Here is a 19,689-nt window from a genome sequence, read left to right on the forward strand (position 1 = left end):
TACACAATATATTACACACTAGACACTACACAATATATTACACACTACACACTACACAATGTATTACACACTACACAATACATTATACACTACACACTACACAATATATTACACACTACACACTACACAATATATTATACACTAGACACTACACAATATATTACACACTACACACTACTCAATACATTACACACTACACACTTCACAATATATTACACATTACACACTAAGCAATATATTACACACTAGACACTACAGAATATATTACACACTACACACTACTCAATACATTACACACTACACACTTCACAATATATTACACACTACACACTACTCAATACATTACACACTACACACTTCACAATATATTACACACTACACACTACTCAATACATTACACACTACACACTTCACAATATATTACACACTACACACTACACACTACGCAATATATTACACACTAGACACTACACAATATATTCCACACTACTCAATACATTACACACTACACACTACACAATATATTACACACTACACAATATATTACACACTACACACTACACAATATATTACACACTACACACTACACGATATATTACACACTACACAATATGTTACACACTACACAATACACTACAGTATATATTACATTTTAGGCACTATACAATACACACCACATATTTGAGTGTGTGTTTGTGTGTGTGTGTGTGTGTGTGTGTGTGTGTGTGCGTGTTTGTGTGTGTTTAGGGAGCTCATCCAGTCCTGGGCTGTCTGGTGATGATCCTCAGTCTTGCTCAGCCAATCGTTGCCATGTTCCGCTGCTCACCACAGGACAAGAGGTGAGAGAGCGAGCGAGAGAGAGAGAGAGAGAGAGAGAGAGAGAGAGAGAGAGAGAGAGAGAGTGTGTGTGTTTGTGTGTGTGTGTGTGTGTGTGAGAGAGAGAGAGAGAGAGAGAGAGAGAGAGATGACGTCATTATTTTTTTTCTGTAGGAGATTTATCTTTAACTGGGTTCATGGCATCAACGCATTAGTCATTAAAGTGTTAGCAGGTAAGAACACTACACTTTTCTTTTCTAAATGCTTTTGTCTCTGTACACTAACACTGACCTGAGATGATTACGTCACTCTGTTTGGTGCTCAGTGGCTGCGATCTTCACCGGTCTGCTGCTGGTCGACAGCTCAGAGTCTCAGTGGCTGCCGAAGGTGATGGGGGGCTTCGTGGCCTGGGAAGTGCTGCTCTTCCTCTGTCAGGATATATACCACAGATTCAGACAAAAAGGTAAGTGTCAGTGACGCGGGGATAAAAACAGACCCAAATGCAGGATAGCGTAAAAATATACTAGGTTTATTAAATAAAAAACATGAAACAGGGACAGAGACTAGGACACAGACTGGACAACAGATGACATAAGACATAATGACAACATCAGAAGATTCCGTACTGCTCAAGGCAACGTGGCTCGACTAAATACTAACAACAATTAACACATGAGGAACAGGTGTGCAGAAGTCATTGCAGTCCGTACAGTTTATTGTGCATGTGTGCGTGTGTGCGAGTGTGTGTGTGTGTGTGTGTGTGTGTGTGTGTGAGTGTATTGTGCTTGGTACAGTTCAGTTATTGAGTCTGATGGCTTGTGTAAAAAAGTCTGGTCATGAGGCCCAAATCCTATGGTACCTTTTTCCAGATGGCAGGAGGGTGAAGAGTGTGTGTGAGGTGTGTGTGGGGTGAAGAGTGTGTGTGAGGTGTGTGTGTGAGGTGAAGAGTGTGTGAGTGTGAGGTCCACAATGCTGTCGGCTTTGCGGATGCAGCGTGTGGCGTAAATGTCCATGATAGAGGGAAGAAAGACTCTAATGATCTTCTCAGATGTCCTCACTATCCGCTGCAGGGTCTCGCGGTCTGAGATGTTGCAGTTCACAAAGCAGACAGTGATGCAGCTGCTCAGGGTTCTCTCAGTGGTCCCTCTGTATAACATGGTCAGGATGGGGGAGGGAGATGTGCCTTTCTCAGCCTTCATAAGAAGTAGAGACGCAAGTGTCTTTATTGTCCAGGTAGGTGAGGGCTAAATGAAGAGAGCCGTTGAGTGCGACAGGACGGTAGTCATAGAGCCAGGACACTGTAGATTTCTTCTGGATGGTAATGCTGGTTGTTGTCTTGTGGCACGTAGGAACATGCACTGCTCAGGGTAATGTTGAAGATGTCAGTGAAGACTAGCTGTTCTGTACATTCCCTGAACACCCTGCCAGGAATGTTGTCTGGTCCAGCAGCCTTCTGTGGGTTAACTCTGCTCAGAGTTCTCCTCATGTCAGTCGTGGATAGACCTGATCATTGGGGGCGGGGGGGTGGGGGGGGTACGTTGTTCTGCACCTCAAAGCGAGCGTAGAAGTCATTCAGCGCATCTTTACCTTTACATTTACAGCATTCAGCAGACGGCCTTATCCCGAGAGACTTACATTTTATCTCATTTTTATACAACTGAGCAATTGAGGGTTAAGGGCCAACAGTGGCAGCCTGGTGGACGTGGGAATCGAACTCACAGCTTCCTTCCCGTAAGGTCCCACAGCACCTTAACCACTAGGTTACCACATCTCCGCATCTGGGAGGGAGACATCACTATCACATGAAAGTGGCTGTGGATTGTCTGGGCATGTGTACGCTTTGTTTCATCAGACACTGATCATCAGACACACACTCGTCATCAGACACTGATCATCAGACACTGATCATCAGACACTCATCATCAGACACACACTTGTCATCAGACACTGATCATCAGACACTGATCATCAAACACTGATCATCAGACACTGATCATCAGACACTGATCATCAGACACTCATCATCAGACACACACTTGTCATCAGACACTGATCATCAGACACACACTCGTCATCAGACACTGATCATCAGACACTGATCATCAGACACTCATCATCAGACACACACTTGTCATCAGACACTGATCATCAGACACTGATCATCAAACACTGATCATCAGACACTGATCATCAGACACTGATCATCAGACACTCATCATCAGACACACACTTGTCATCAGACACTGATCATCAGACACACACTCGTCATCAGACATTGATCATCAGACACTGATCATCAGACACTCATCATCAGACACACACTTGTCATCAGACACTGATCATCAGACACTGATCATCAAACACTGATCATCAGACACTCATCATCAGACACTCACCATCAGACACACACTCGTCATCAGACACTGATCATCAGACACTCATCATCAGACACACACTCGTCATCAGACATTGATCATCAAACACTGATCATCAGACACTGATCATCAGACACTGATCATTAGACACTCATCATAAGACATACACTGATCATCAAACACTGATCATCAGACACTCATCATCAGACACTCACCATCAGACACACACTCGTCATCAGACACTGATCATCAGACACTCATCATCAGACACACACTCGTCATCAGACATTGATCATCAAACACTGATCATCAGACACTGATCATCAGACACTGATCATTAGACACTCATCATAAGACATACACTGATCATCAGACACTGATCATCAGACACTCATCATAAGACACACACTTGTCATCAGACACTGATCATCAGACACTCATCATAAGACACACACTTGTCATCAGACACTGATCATCAGACACTCATCATAAGACACACACTTGTCATCAGACACTGATCATAAGACACTCATCATAAGACACACACTTGTCATCAGACACTGATCATCAGACACTCATCATAAGACACACTTGTCATCAGACACTGATCATTAGACACTGATCATCAGACACTCATCATAAGACACTCATCATAAGACACACACTCATCATCAGACACTGATCATCAGACACTGATCATCAGACACTGATCATCAGACACTGATCATCAGACACTGATCATCAGACTATCATCTATCTATCAAGTCAGAGCAATTTTATTTTAGCACTTAGTAAACTCCAATTTCAATTTTCTCACTAACTATATAATAGATTAGAAAACCCAGAAAGTTTTTTTGTGAAGATAATATACAATAAGTGAATATTTGAGTTTAATTAATTGTATTTATTAATAAACATCAATAAACAATGAATGCATTTACACATTATTTATGAACTAATATTAATTGTTTTTCCCTCAGAAGTGTCTGAAAGAGATGGCAGTGGGGTGAGTGTGTGAAATCATTGTACTTCATTATTTCCTCTCAAATTTAAAGAGCTTTCATCTGAGTGGTTCTTGTGTTATTTTATTTCCTCCTCATGGATCAGGTGGGAACAGGAATCCTTCTGCTGATGGTGTTCTTCGTGGGGAACCTGGCGTTCCTGGTGGCTCTGCTGACTGGAATCGGAAATGCATAATTATGGAAAAAATGTCGGAAATTCTGAACCTTTTTTACTAGAACCTCAGGATGTTTTTAATCAGGTTTATTAATACACTTAAACCTTCTTATTATGTTTTAAACTGCATCATTCTTCTGCTCTGATTGTGTGCTGAAGTTACTCTTACCAAATATTTCATTCCTCTTATACCACAACAACTTGCCCACATTTAAAACATTTCTTATATCGTATTTATACCTTTATAGTAACATTTGAACTGAGTGAGTTCCTGTTATCGCTAACGTTACAGCAGCTATAAACAGTCATTACCTCACCAGCTGAACTAACTGAAGATCAGTATCAGGAAAAAGAAGTGTGTGTGTGTGTGTGTGTGTGTGTGTGTGTGTGTATCACTAATTGCCTGAACACAAATCTTTAGCATCGTAATATAAAACTCATAAAGTTAAAAACGGATATATTTGTTATTTTTATTGCACAAACACTTTTTATTTTTGATAAAAACGAAAGCGGAGGCACGGTGTCTTAGTGGTTAGCACGTTCGCCTCACACCTCCAGGGTTGGGGGTTCGATTCCCGCCTCCGCCTTGTGTGTGTGGAGTTTGCATGTTCTCCCCGTGCCTCGGGGGTTTCCTCCGAATACTCCGGTTTCCTCCCCAAAGACATGCATGGTAGGTTGATTGGCATCTCTGGAAAATTGTCCGTAGTGTGTGATTGCGTGAGTGAATGAGAGAGTGTGTGTGTGTGTGTGTGTGTGTGTGTGTGTGTGTGTGCCCTGTGATGGGTTGGCACTCCGTCCAGGGTGTATCCTGCCTTGATGCCCGATGACGCCTGATATAGGTACAGGCTCCCCGTGACCCGAGGTATTTCGGATAAGCGTAGAAGATGAATGAATGAATAAAAACGAAACCACAACCGTCTTCGGAACAAACCAGCTATGTAGTGGCTGTAAAATAACATTGTATTCTTTATTTTCTCCTAATGGTGTACATGCATTTGTACCTTTTTCTGTATGGAATAGATCTCTGTATTTTTATGATATAAACTGCATTCATATCCATATATTATGAACAAAACTGTTTTATAGTCATCCTGTAACCTGATTATTATTTTTATCATCAATATATTAAAACCTTTTCCAAATATGACCATTTGACTATAGTCTGTTATATTAACAGTAATGCAGAGAGAGTGATGAATGATACAGACATGAGGAAACTAGTCATGACCTGATATGACCCCTGGATAAAGATGATAAACCACAGCAAGGTGTTTAAACTGCAGTTAATACAGTTAGCTGTACAATTAGCACTCAGTGTTTATAATGATTTATAATCCCACTCTCAGTGTTTATAATGATTTATAATCCCTCTCTCAGTGTTTATAATGATTTATAATCCCACTCTCAGTGTTTATAATGATTTATAATCCCACTCTCAGTGTTTATAATGATTTATAATCCCGCTCTCAGTGTTTATAATGATTTATAATCCCGCTCTCAGTGTTTATAATGATTTATAATCCCGCTCTCAGTGTTTATAATGATTTATAACCCCACTCTCAGTGTTTATAATGATTTATAACCCCACTCTCAGTGTTTATAATGATTTATAATCCCTCTCTCAGTGTTTATTATGATTTATAATCCTGCTCTCAGTGTTTATAATGATTTATAACCCCACTCTCAGTGTTTATAATGATTTATAACCCCACTCTCAGTGTTTATAATGATTTATAATCCCACCCTCAGTGTTTATAGTGATTTATAATATCACTCTGTGTTTATAGTGATTTGTAATCTCACTCTCAGTGTTTATAATGATTTATAATCCCACTCTCAATGTTACTAATGATTTATAATCCTTCTCTCAGTGTTTATAATGATGCATAATCCCGCTCTCAGTGTTTATAATGATTTATAATCCCGCTCTCAGTGTTTATAATGATTTATAATCCCGCTCTCAGTGTTTATAATGATTTATAACCCCGCTCTCAGTGTTTATAATGATTTATAATCCTACTCTCAGTGTTTATAATGATGCATAATCCCACTCTCAGTGCTTATAATGATGCATAATCCCACTCTCTGGTGTCACCCAGGTGAGGATGAAGTTCTCTTTTCAGTCTGGTTCCTCTTGGTCTGTTTTTTTCCTCATATTGTCTCAGAGATCGTCTCAGACTCACCACCGTCATCTCTGACTCACTCACTCAGATAAATTAATTATTTATTTCTGTGGATAAAATGAGTCATGTAACACACTCAGACAAAATTGAATGTCATTTTTATACGGTGAGTTATGTATTAAATATAATTCAATTGAAAAAATGTAAAAAATCCATCAAAAAAATCTAGCAAGGCAGAAAAACAAATAAATGAATAGAAAAAAAAAAAACATGGGGCGTCTGATGCATTCAGGTATCCTCATGTTTCCAACAAAAACAGGAATAATAAACTTGGTCCTGAAAAGCAATTAAAAAATAACAAGAGAGAAAAATGTCTGGATTTAAATGGAATAAATAAAGGTTTCAGACTTTACGTGATCAGTGGAGGTCACACAGACAGAAATAAAACGAGGAAGTGACTCTGCACACTTATCTTTTCATCTCAGATCTCATTGCTATGCTGAAAGCATGGCATCATCTTCACAGAGACGTCTGTCTGATCTCGCCTGGATGATTTTTATCTTTAATATGAGTTTCTACAGAAGCAGCAGCGTGTCTGAGCAGACTGTCTACATTTCATTATGAAGAGTAATAAAGTTTCACAGACCATCAAAACACAGAAAGACCGCAGAACTGTCTGTCTGATCTGTCTGATCTGGTAAACAAATCTGAGTGCTGATGAAGAGGCTGGACCATGTCCGAATGATGGAGAGAAAACTAAATAGTCTCAAGACTCCCAGTATTCTTTTCTGCTGGACAGATGATTAGAAGAATGTTCTGGAAACTTCTCAGGTCTTGAATACTCTGTGAAATGATGTTAGAACAGTGAGTCTCATTCATCACAAACAGATTTATTCTTAAAGTTACAAAGAAAAAGTGTTCATGAAAGTCCAGTTAGCTATAAGTGCTGACTTTAATGGAGTTCTGAGTCAGGAACATGCTCAGAGAGATGTTTATCATCATGCATGTGAGAATATGAAGGAAATCAGCTGAGCTTGAGGAACTCTGTGGGGAACTCTGTGGGGAACTCTGTAGGGAACTCTGGAAGGAACTCTGGAAGGAACTCTGGAAGGATCTCTGTGAGAAACTCTGTGGGGAACTCTGTGGGGAACTCTGTAAGTAACATCTGTAAGGATCTCTGTGAGGAACTCTGGAAGGAACTCTGGAAAGAACTGTGTGAGGAACTCTGTGAGGAACTCTGTGGGGAACTCTGTGGGGAACTCTTTTACTTTGTTATGATCTCTGTGAGGAACTCTGTGAGGAACTCTGTGGGGAACTCTGTGGGGAGCTCTGTGAGGAACTCTTTTACTTTGTTATGATCTCTGTGAGGAGCTCTGTGGGGAACTCTGTGAGGATCTCTGTGAGGAACTCTTTTACTTTGTTATGATCTCTGTGAGGAACTCTGTGGGGAACTCTGTGAGGAACTCTGTGGGGAGCTCTGTGAGGAACTCTTTTACTTTGTTATGATCTCTGTGAGGAACTCTGTGGGGAACTCTGTGGGGAACTCTGTGAGGAACTCTGTGGGGAACTTTGTGAGGAACTCTGTGAGGAACTCTGTGGGGAGCTCTGTGAGGAACTCTTTTACTTTGTTATGATCTCTGTGAGGAACTCTGTGAGAAACTTGGTGAGGACCGTTTAGGTATATTGAAGAAGAATCAGTGGTATAATCAGAATTATGTGCTTATTCCAGTAAACTAGAGCTCAAGGTAAAACATGGGTGAAGAGCTGAAGTTTAAAATCTAAAATCTAATTGGAAGGTGAGCTGAAGGTCACAGGCAGACCTCAGTATACAGATTATATATAAGGTCAGAGATCAGGACAACAGGCAAGGAGATACCAAAAAGTGCAGAACTTACAATGATATTAACTTTTCACCTTCTTGCTGGTTTCTGCGTGATTTATATAAAATACTGACAGGAAACATGAGGAATAGATGAGGGAGAGATTTTATATCTCAGAGAAGATATCTGCCCTCTGCTGGTGTGGTGGATACCCAACATGACAAATGTATATTAGTTAATATGACCATGAACTCATTAAACAAACAACTTTACTGACAGAGAGATATCTGAGGACCAGTGAGAAGATTACAGACATGTTTCTATCTGAGAACATTCACGACTCACGGCTGGTCACAGCAATGTTTGTAGCTTCTTTCTTTTCTTCTGATTGAAAAGAAAATCAATCTACATGAACTTATTCAAACTGCTGTAAATCTTTCTGGATGATCAGTTTCTCCAGAAAAATGATGAGATGAAGATGAGAGAAGAAACCAGAGACCAGACTGCAGTCGCACAGACAGAGACATCCAGGACACTTCAGAGTCTTGTGTCCAGATGAATCCAGAGATGATGACGTGATTCTGGAGAAACTACAGTGCTTTGATCACACTGAAAGATCTACAACATGTAGACTTTTACATGTCTGGCGTTCAGACTCCAGAGTGTCTTACATTATATTTCAACTTATACAACTGGGCAATTGAGATGTTAAGGGCCTTGCTCAGGGGCCCAGCAGGGGCAGCTCGGTGGACTTGGGACTCAAACTCATGACCTTTGATCAGTAGTCCAGCACCTTAAACACTAGATTACCACATCCCCTCCACTCCTATCTTCTGTAGATCAGATACTCTTCTGTAGAACTGATAAGAATTCTGGATTCTGATTGGACAAAATCAGCAGCAGTTTAAACACATGTCTGTAGTGTGTGAATGATTGTGTGTTTGTACCCTGTGATGTGGTGCTACCTTTATGTCCACCATATGGTCCAACCATGTGAAGGAGGCACTGCAGAAAATAGATAGATAGATAGATGGAAGGATGGATGGATGAAATGACATCTCTTCATTTTTGGTATTTAAGCAAATATTCCTGTATAAATGCAGAGAATGAAACATTTACAGAATCGTACAGACTCAGGCTTTTACACTTAAAGGTGAGGTGCAGGATGTTTGAAAGCCAATGTTGACATTTGAAATCACCAAAACAAACACGCCCCTAACCCAAATGGGTCCCACCCCTGTATTGATAGCTCCGCCCACACATACATACATAACCCAGGCAATTAATGGAAAGAAATGTGTCTTTATCGTAGCTGAAGGGAAGAACAATACGATTGTAGATAAACAAACAAGCAAAAATGACACACAAACATAATCATGTAAAGGACAAAGACATATATTAGTTCTGTGTAACAAAGCAAAACCAACGTTACTCACCTATCGAGAAGGAAAAAAGCGCCTCGGCGTCTTAAGTAAAGTTGGTCACATATTCACAGATTGGAGTTTCCCGAGTCAATAACTCCTGAGCTAAACACTGTTACTACACAAAACACGGTTGTAGCTGCGTCTCTACATTACTACGATAGAAAAGAGGTGTTATTTGTGTAGTAACAGCGTTTAGCTCAGGAGTTATTGACTCAGGAAACTCCAATCTGTGAATATGTGACCAACTTCCTGCTCCTTCAGTTCTCTCCAGCGCTGGAAAGCTGATCCTATATTAACACGTCCTACTTCTTACCTTATCGTAAGCCTTTCTTCTCTTTCTTTCTTTGTTTTTATCCTCCATGTCAATGTTAAAACCGCTTTCTGCTAATGTCACACATGCGCACTGAACACTCTCTCCGCCCATATTGACAAGACACGCCCCTTTCTGCTCATTGGCTGCACGTTTGTTTTGTTAGTCGGCCCGACTCAGTTTTCATGAAGCATTTCTCAAACATGGTGCACTGTGCCTTTAAACGATATTGTGTGATAATAAAGTACTTTCCACTCTGCCAGTATGATTAAGATTCTTTAAATGCATGAATACATTCACAGAAATGTCCTGAAATGAGCTCTTTCAAGTTATTTAATTAAATTAAGAAGCTCTGAAACCGGGGGTCACGGTGGCTTAGTGGTTAGTACGTCCGCCTCACACCTCCAGGGTTGGGGGGTCGATTCCCGCCTCCACCTTGTGTGTGTGGAGTTTGCATGTTCTCCCCGTGCCTCGGGGGTTTCCTCCGGGTACTACGGTTTCCTCCCCCGGTCCAAAGACATGCATGGTAGGTTGATTGGCATCTCTGGAAAATTGTCCGTAGTGTGTGATTGTGTGAGTGAATGAGAGTGTGTGTGTGTGTGTGTGTGTGTGCCCTGTGATGGGTTGGCACTCCGTCCACTGTGTATCCTGCCTTGATGCCCGCTGACGCCTGAGATAGGCACAGGCTCCCCGTGACCCGAGGTAGTTCGGATAAGTGGTAGAAGATGAATGAATGAGTGAGTGAGTGAGTGAGTGAGTGAGTGAGTGAGTGAGTGAGTGAGTGAGTGAGTGAGCTCTGAAACCCTGAAGTCATCAGAATTATCAGTGAGTCCAGACTTTCTGTCCTAACTCTCATGAGTACACAGTGTTACTGTGTACATTTATACACAGGAAGGGATCATCTGCTTTAAGACAAATAACTGAGATAACTGAAATACAGGACGCGAAGGGTTAATAACAGCACGTGAAGGGTTAATAACAGCACGTGAAGGGTTAATAACAGCACGTGAAGGGTTAACATATTTAATAAATGAATGATTATTAGATGATGTTGGATGTCGTTATTGTGTTGTTTCGTTCGACTAGTTTCTCGGGTAACCTCTCCTCTGTGACTTTTGTGATTAATGTTATTCCTCACGTCTCGCCCACACACACCATCCAGAGGGACTTGTAACTGAAGGAAATACGAAGCAGCGTCACACTCGGCTTGCAGCAATCTAATTAGCACATAATCACAGCTCCTGTGCACAGTGTGTCCCTAAAGCACTGTGTGAAAACACACACACACACACACACACATACACACACACATACACACACACACACACATACACACACACACACACACACACACACACACACACACACACATACACACACACATACAGACACACACACACATACACACACACACACACACACACACACACACACACACACACACACATACACACACACACACACACACACACACACACATAATTTAAACATAACTTTTTGACTTTAAACCAAGAAAATGTGTGAAGACTCTACATCAGTAAACAATAACAAGAAAATCATCAGCCCATATTTTAGAGTTAATATTTAATGACATCATACTTTTTAAAATCAGTCTAGAGTTATATTTAATAACACAGAAGATCAGTGGAACAGTGATACATGAAGCTATGATGTGCTGTCAGAGCTGCTGTTATAGAAAACTAATCAACACCTTCTGACCAATCAGAACACAGAATTCAAATCTTCGTCTAATCTGATTGGTCTTTAGGTGACGATTCTCAGAAGAATCTCTGTGCAGTTTTACCACCTGATTAAATCGATGCAGGAGAAACATCTTTATAAATGAACCCACTGAGACTCATTACCACATGAGCAGCAGTGAAGTAATGAGGTCATTAAGGTGAAGAACGAAAGGGCTTCGTGTCACGTTTCTCAAGTAGAATAAGGTGTAAAAGAGAGAGACCTGCTATCTTCAGAAGATCTAAAACATAAGGACTTGTGTCCTGTGCTTGAAACACCTGCATGCTATTACACCATTTGTCCAGCAGAGGTCAGACATACACATGACTTTAGAATCCAGAGATACATGACACTTAGGAAGAAAAATATTGTACATATTTTCAAATATATATCTCTTGTCAAACTAGGAATCTTGGCTTAATACTGCATAAAAAATAAACCACAGTGTGGTTGAGTTTTAGTGAAATAATCAGTGGCAGGAAGCTGTGGTAGAGCTACTGTTAGCAGATTTAATTCAATTCAGTTCAAGTTTATTTGTGTAGCGCTTTTAACAACTGACTTTGTCTTAAAGCAGCTTTACAGAACATAAACAGAACAAAAGGTTATTATAAAGAATAATATAAAGATTAATATAATACAAAATTCAAGATTAATATTAGATATATTTAAATGTGTATGTATTTATCCCCAATGAACAAGTCTGAGGTGACTCAGGTGACTGTGGGGAGGAAAAACTCCCTTAGATGGTAAAGGAAGGAACCTTGAGAGGAACCAGACTCAAAGGGGAACCTCATCCTCATCTGGGTGACACTGGGGGTGTGATTATAAATATACAGTCTGATAAATGTTGTATTGGTGTAAAAGACCACATGGAGTTCACATCTCCTCTTTAGTATCACAGAGTCTAACTGGAGCTGGTAGATCTGTAGATGTCTCAGGATCCTCACAGAGTCGCCCTCGTCTCAGTGGAGATCCAAAATCTTCATCGCACGGAAGACAATTGGAGCTGGTACAATTTCTGGATGCTTCGGGATGATAGAAAGAGAGAAGCAGTGGAGAGGAATTAATGTAGCTGCTGTTTATAATATTATCGATCACAGGGGTGTAGCCATCATTTAAAAAGGGGGGGACGGGGGACGAAATGTCTAGTGTTATCTGTTTTTTTTTTCTTTTTGTTTTCATTGTCGGTTATCGTCTTTACTACGTTGTATGTATGTGTGATTTACCTGCTCCTTATTATTAAAACGACATCTTTAATGTCACTATTCGTCGTCCTCGTCTCTGTCGTGTACATACAGTGACACATACTTGATATGATGTAGAATTGGCAGTTAAACATGCTGTAAAATCTCAGTTCAACATTATCTTTATTCTTATTTGAAGGGTTTTGATAACACACTTGTTAAAACAAAAGACGTTATAAAAGAGTTTATATAACGTTTGTCAAAGCAGCTATTTTTCCTTCTAATCCTTTAAATTAAAACTTGCTAATTATTCAACAAGAGCAACAGGCAGAGTTACTAAACATTGTGCAACACAATTCTGATACCATGTGCCAACTTACACTGCTTGACATTTTTATAAAAAAGGAGTGAAGCGTTTTTTGCCCCTTTGAGCTCATCGTAACCGAACGCTGGACCGCGGGTGCGACTCGAGCTACAGTACTGGGGGCGCGTGATGATGACGTGACAAGTGAGTGACTGATTGCCGTGAACGTCATGTATAGACGATCTTAAACTTTCTTGTCTCTTTGAATTTTAAATCACTCTGCATTTATATACATTGCTCCATTAAAACCTCAACATGTGGTGAACACAACTCTCCACTAAAAAAGTGAGGGGGACGAATTTACTTTTTATAAAAAGTGCGGGGGACATGTCCCCCACGTCCCCCGCATAATCTACACCCCTGATTGAGCACGAAATCAGATGTATTAGAGCACAATATTATGGGATGTATTATGTGTACGCCTGACTAAAGAGATGAGTTTTAATCTACATTTAAACTGGGAAAGTGTGTCTGAGCCCCGAACACTATCAGGAAGACTATTCCAGAGTTTGGGAGCTAAATAAGAAAACGCTCTACCACCTTTAGTAGACTTAGATATTCTGGGAACTACCAGAAGTCCTGAGTTTTGTGATCTCAGAGAGCGTGAAGGATTGTAATGTGTTAGAAGACTAGTTAGATACATGGGAGCTAAACCATTAAGAGCCTTGTACGTAAGTAGCAGCAGTTTGTAATCAATTCTAAACTTAACAGGTAGCCAGTGTAGAGATGATAAAATTGGGGTTATATGGTCATACTTTCTTGTCCTAGTGAGAACTCTGACAGCTGCATTTTGGACTAACTGCAGCCTATTTATTAAAGATGCAGGACAACCACCTAGTAATGCATTACAATAGTCCAGTCTAGAGGTCATGAAAGCATGAACTAGCTTCTCAGCATCAGATACAGACAGGATGTTTCTCAGCTTGGCAATATTTCTAAGGTGAAGAAGGCTGTGTTTGTAATATGGTGATATGATTTTAAAGACAAGTTACTGTCTAATAAACACCAGGCTTTCACTGTCGAGCTACTAGTAACAGTACATCCCTCTAAATGGAAGTTAAATTGTGAGAGTTTCTGTGTACTGGTTTTTGGACCTATAATTAGTATTTCTGTCTTATCAGAGTTTAACAACAGAAAGTTACAGCTCATCCAGTCTTTTATCTCTCTAAGGCACTGAGTTAATTTGGACAATTTAGTTATTTCATCTGGTTTTGATGAGATATATAACTGTGTGTCGTCAGCATAACAGTGGAAACTAATCCATGTCTTCTAATAATGTTCCCTAATGGAAGCATGTATATCGAGAAAAGCAGAGGTCCTAGAACTGATCCTTGAGGGACACCATAATTAACTGGTAATAAACTGGAGGATTCACCATTTAATTCTACAAAATGGTATCGATCAGACAGGTAGGATCTAAACCAACTTAAAGCCTGTCCATGAATACCTGTGTAATTTTGTAAGCCTTCTAGGAGAATGTTGTGATCTATAGTGTCGAATGCAGCACTAAGGTCTAGTAGAACTAATAGTGACATACAGTCTTTGTCCGAAGCTAAGAACAAGTCATTTGTAACTTTCACAAGTGCAGTTTCTGTGCTATAGTGGGGCCTGAAACCTGACTGAAACTCTTCAAAGATATTGTTCTCCTGTAAGAAGGAGCTCAGTTGAACAGACACAACCTTTTCAAGTATTTTAGACATAAACAGAAGGTGTGAAATAGGTCTGTAATTTGATAGTTCATTAGGATCTAAATTCTGTTTCTTAATGAGGGGCTTAATAACTGCCAACTTGAAGGATTTAGGGACGTAACCTAAAGATAGTGAGGAGTTAATAATATTAAGAAGAGGCTCACCAGCTTTATGTAACACACTCTCAATTTATCCGATGTTCAAAATACATAATCCATGTTTCAATTCCATTCGTCTTTTTGTGTTGTTACGTTCCACACCATAAAGTAGGTCCCCCCGGACAGGATCACCTCTGACCTCGGGCCTGCAGGCCTGGGTGAATGACTGACTGTTGTTTTGAGGCTGGGGCTGATGGATGACCCAGTGGGCATTGAGACTGTGTTTGATGCTCCTTATGAGTGTGCTCAGGTCTGTTAGGGCACTGATATATTCTGACTCTATCATGGCCCGCTCTGTCCTGGGCTGACTGTGTGATACTATTTGTTTATACCTCATCTTATGATTGTGATATCCTTTGTTTTGACCAGGAAATTCCTTCTGTTCTGTTTTGATGAACATTTGCTGAACACAAATATTCTGTGACAGTTTCTTCTTCCGGGGGGGCACGTTAGCACGTTCGCCTCACACCTCCAGGGTTGGGGGTTCGATTCCCGCCTCCACCTTGTGTGTGTGGAGTTTGCATGTTCTCCCCGTGCCTTGGGGGTTTCCTCCGGGTACTCCGGTTTCCTCCCCCGGTCCAAAGACATGCATGGTAGGTTGATTGGCATCTCTGGAAAATTGTCCCTAGTGTGTGAGTGCGTGAGTGAATGAGAGTGTGTGTGTGTGTGTGCCCTGTGATGCGTTGGCACTCCGTCCAGGGTGTATCCTGCCTTGATGCCCGATGACGCCTGAGATAGGCACAGGCTCCCCGTGACCCGAGGTAGTTCGGATAAGCGGTAGAAGATGAATGAATGAATGATGTGCAAATGTGAGCATTATGTTTATTGTAGGTGCAAGAAATATACAGTGTACTTTATATACAGATAATCTACATATATGGGGTAAACTGGGGTAAGTAACGGATTTACAGTTATATATAATTATAATGTGACAGAGAGTACAGAGTCGGGCAGAACTGCAATGTGATTACAGACACCGAAGGATCAGTGAGTCATCATATTCAGTCCATGTGTCTGCTAGATCTGGTTCAGATGGTCCTGTATCTCTTCCTGGATGGAAGGAGGCTGAACGGCTTGTGTTTAGGGTGGACTATCTACTCTACGGTTCATTTTTATTGCAAGGTTATTTATTAGAAACTCTGTTTTTAAGTTTTTACTACCAAGCATCACAGAAACAGCTTGTAAATATCAGTGATATCCAGTTTATTGGGCAAATAATCAGCTGAAATGATTGACTATATGAACAATGGAGTTTGATTTAAAAAACAAAAAACAGTTTTGTTCATATTAATAAAATACTGATTTCTGCCTCATTACTGACTTCCTAATGGTTACTCATCCCTCTCTTCACTGCATGCTGCATTCTAAGCATTTATGTAGCAGATTTTTTGAAAGCAATCTCCAATAAAGCCCCTGCTGTGGTGACAGGCATTAGTATTTCCATTCTGTAGATAGTGTTTAAACAGGCTCCTCACACATGACTGAGCTCCAACAGGCCAAAAATCTCACTGTTCCATTAATGGCACATCATGTAATTAAATATTTCCACTCCAGACTAATGGCCTTTTAATATTTGCAAATCAAACAAAGCCACATTTTCTTTCGTCCTGTCTTTCACACCGGACTAATGATCACCAGCATGAATTACAACCAAAAATAGAGCTTGAGATGTGTTCAGGAGACAAATTATATCGGTGCTTTTTAAAGACATCAACACAGAAGTAATAATAATAAGAAAATATTTTCATTGATCAGTTTGATATCTTTTTTGTAGGTAATGTTATATACATTCACTCACTCACTCATTTTCTACCACTTATCTGAACTACCTCAGGTCACGGGGAGCCTGTGCCTATCTCAGGCGTCATCGGGCATCAAGGCAGGATACACCCTGGACGGAGCACCAACCCATCACAGGGCACACACACACACACACTCTCATTCACTCACGCACTCACACACTAGGGACAATTTTCCAGAGATGCCAATCAACCTACCATGCATGTCTTTGGACCGGGGGAGGAAACCGGAGTACCCGGAGGAAACCCCCGAGGCACGGGGAGAACATGCAAACTCCACACACACAAGGTGGAGGTGGGAATCGACCCCCCAACCCTGGAGGTGTGAGGCGAACGTGCTAACCACTAAGCCACCGCATTTGCACATCATGAATAATGATATATTTTACACATATTGTGCTGTTGATACAACCATCACATATTCACATATTCTTCTGCACATGACACCTGACGGAGCTTTATTTATTGTTGTACATATACAGTACTGTGCAAAGGTTTGAGGCAGGTGTGAAAAAATGCTGTAAACAAAGAACGCTTTCAGAAATATAAATAATGAGTGTTTATTTCTGTCAATTTACAAAATGCAAAGTGAGCAAACAAAAGAAAAATCTAAATCAAATTAATATTCGGTGTTACTACCTTTTGCCTTCAAATCAGCATCAATTCTTATAGGTACACTTGCACAAAAGGCAGGGATTTTGTAGGATTATTGTCAGGTGTATGATCAACCAATGAGGTCATCAAGGTCACACGTACTGTAGGTTGAAGAAGGTTCCTGGGTGAGGAACAGCCAAACTCTGCTACCAAGGTGAAGTTGTGAAAGACAGTTTCATGTCATGGCAAGACTGAGCACAGCAACAAGACACAAGGTAGTCATACTGCATCAACAAGGTCTCTCCCAGACAAAGATTTCAAAGCAGACTGGGGTTTCAAGATGTGCTGTTCAAGCTCTTTTGAAGAAGCACAAAGAAACGGGCAACGTTGAGGTTCATAGACTCAGCGCTCGGCCAAGGAAACTTAGTGCAGCAGATGAAAGACACATCAAGCTTATTACCATTCGAAATCGGAAGATGTCCAGCAGTACCATCAGCTCAGAACTGGCAGAAACCAGTGTGACCCAGGTACACTCATCTACTGTCCAGAGAAGTCTGTCCAGAAGTGGTCTTCATGGAAGAGTTTCAGCCAAAAAACCATACCTCAGACATGGGACCAAGGTCAAGCGACTCAAGTATGCACGAAAACATAGGAACTGGGCTGCAGAAAAATGTCAGCAGGTGCTCTGGACTGATGAGTCAAAGTTTGAAATATTTGGCTGTAACAGAAGGCAGTTTGTTTGTCGAAGGGCTGGAGAGCGATACAATAACGAGTGTCTGTAGGCAACAGTGAAGCATGGTGGAGGTTCCTTGAACATTTGGGGCTGCATTTCTGCAAATGGAGTTTGAGATTTGGTCAGGATTAATGGTGTTCTCAATGCTGGGAAATACAGGCAGAGACTTATCCATCATGCAGTACCATCAGGGAGGCGTATAATTGGCCCCAAATTTATTCTTCAGCAGGACAACGACCCCAAACATACAGCCAAAGTCATTAAGAACTATCTTCAGCATAAAGTACTGGAAGTAATGGCACGGCCCCCACAGAGCCCTGATCTCAACATCATCCCAGAGTGTTTCTGGGATTAAATGAAGAGACAGAAGGATGTGAGAAAGCCGACATCTACAGAAGATCTGTGGTTAGTTCTCCAAGATGTTTGGAACAACCTACCAGCTGAGTTCCTTCAAAAACTGTGTGCAAGTGTAGCTTATCTATCTATCTATCTATCTATCTATCTATCTATCTATCTATCTATCTATCTATCTATCTATCTATGATGTAGATTGTTTGAGCGATTCACAATCAGCGTCTACAGCGAGCAGTATGTACATGTAAAAATGTATAATCTAACGACATAAAGGTCAAAACCAGGAGGTCCAATGAACGGATCTCTACACAACCATACAAGGCTCCTGAGATACAGCAGGGTTTATACAGACAAACTAATCAGAAAGTTACATAAAACAGCTGAACTCTATAGAGCAACATCAACAGGACAGAAGCATGATGGAGAAAAAAACAGGAACAAAGAACAAAACACTGTAGGTGTTTTTTCCTGTTCCCACACTGTACTCCCCACTGGAGCATAATCTGGGGGTTGTTCTTTTCTCCTCCCTTCCCTCATGTTATGCTGTATTTCTTCTTCAATCCCATGTCTTCCTGTCCTGTCCCCCCCTTGTCATATTGTATGTATGGACAGGTTGATGGCTAATTTCGCTGGTGCAGACCAGTGACAATAAAGGCTACTACTACTGCTGCTAACTCATCTTCTACGGCTTATCCGAACTACCTCGGGTCACGGGGAGCCTGTGCCTATCTCAGGCGTCATCGGGCATCAAGGCAGGATACACCCTGGACGGAGTGCCAACCCATCACAGGGCACACACACACACACACACACACACACACACACACACACACACACGACAATTTTTCCAGAGATGCCAATCAACCTACCATGCATGTCTTTGGACCGGGGGAGGAAACCGGAGTAAACGGGGGAAACCCCCGAGGCACGGGGAGAACATGCAAACTCCACACACACAAGGTGGAGGTGGGAATCGAACCCCGACCCTGGAGGTGTGAGGCGAACGTGCTAACCACTAAGCCACCGTGCCC

At 41.0% G+C, this 19,689-nt stretch overlaps 1 protein-coding gene across 2 annotated transcripts in view; it reads left to right on the plus strand.

Annotated features, from left to right (window-relative positions):
• Window positions 1-5,514, plus strand: part of zgc:163022 (putative ferric-chelate reductase 1) — a 15,854-nt gene extending 10,340 nt beyond the window's left edge. The window contains exons 12-16 of one of the 2 annotated variants that reach the window (XM_060869486.1): window positions 748-839; window positions 991-1,049; window positions 1,142-1,279; window positions 4,172-4,197; window positions 4,299-5,514. In XM_060869486.1, coding sequence (XP_060725469.1) covers window positions 748-839; window positions 991-1,049; window positions 1,142-1,279; window positions 4,172-4,197; window positions 4,299-4,388 — 405 coding nt within the window. In that variant the 3' untranslated portion in view covers window positions 4,389-5,514. The remainder of the gene's footprint in view (window positions 1-747; window positions 840-990; window positions 1,050-1,141; window positions 1,280-4,171; window positions 4,198-4,298) is intronic. The other variant, XM_060869487.1, reaches the window with a different exon arrangement.
• The last annotated feature ends 14,175 nt before the right edge of the window (window positions 5,515-19,689 follow it).

Source organism: Tachysurus vachellii, chromosome 5, assembly GCF_030014155.1.
Source record: "Tachysurus vachellii isolate PV-2020 chromosome 5, HZAU_Pvac_v1, whole genome shotgun sequence".
NCBI lineage: Eukaryota > Metazoa > Chordata > Actinopteri > Siluriformes > Bagridae > Tachysurus > Tachysurus vachellii.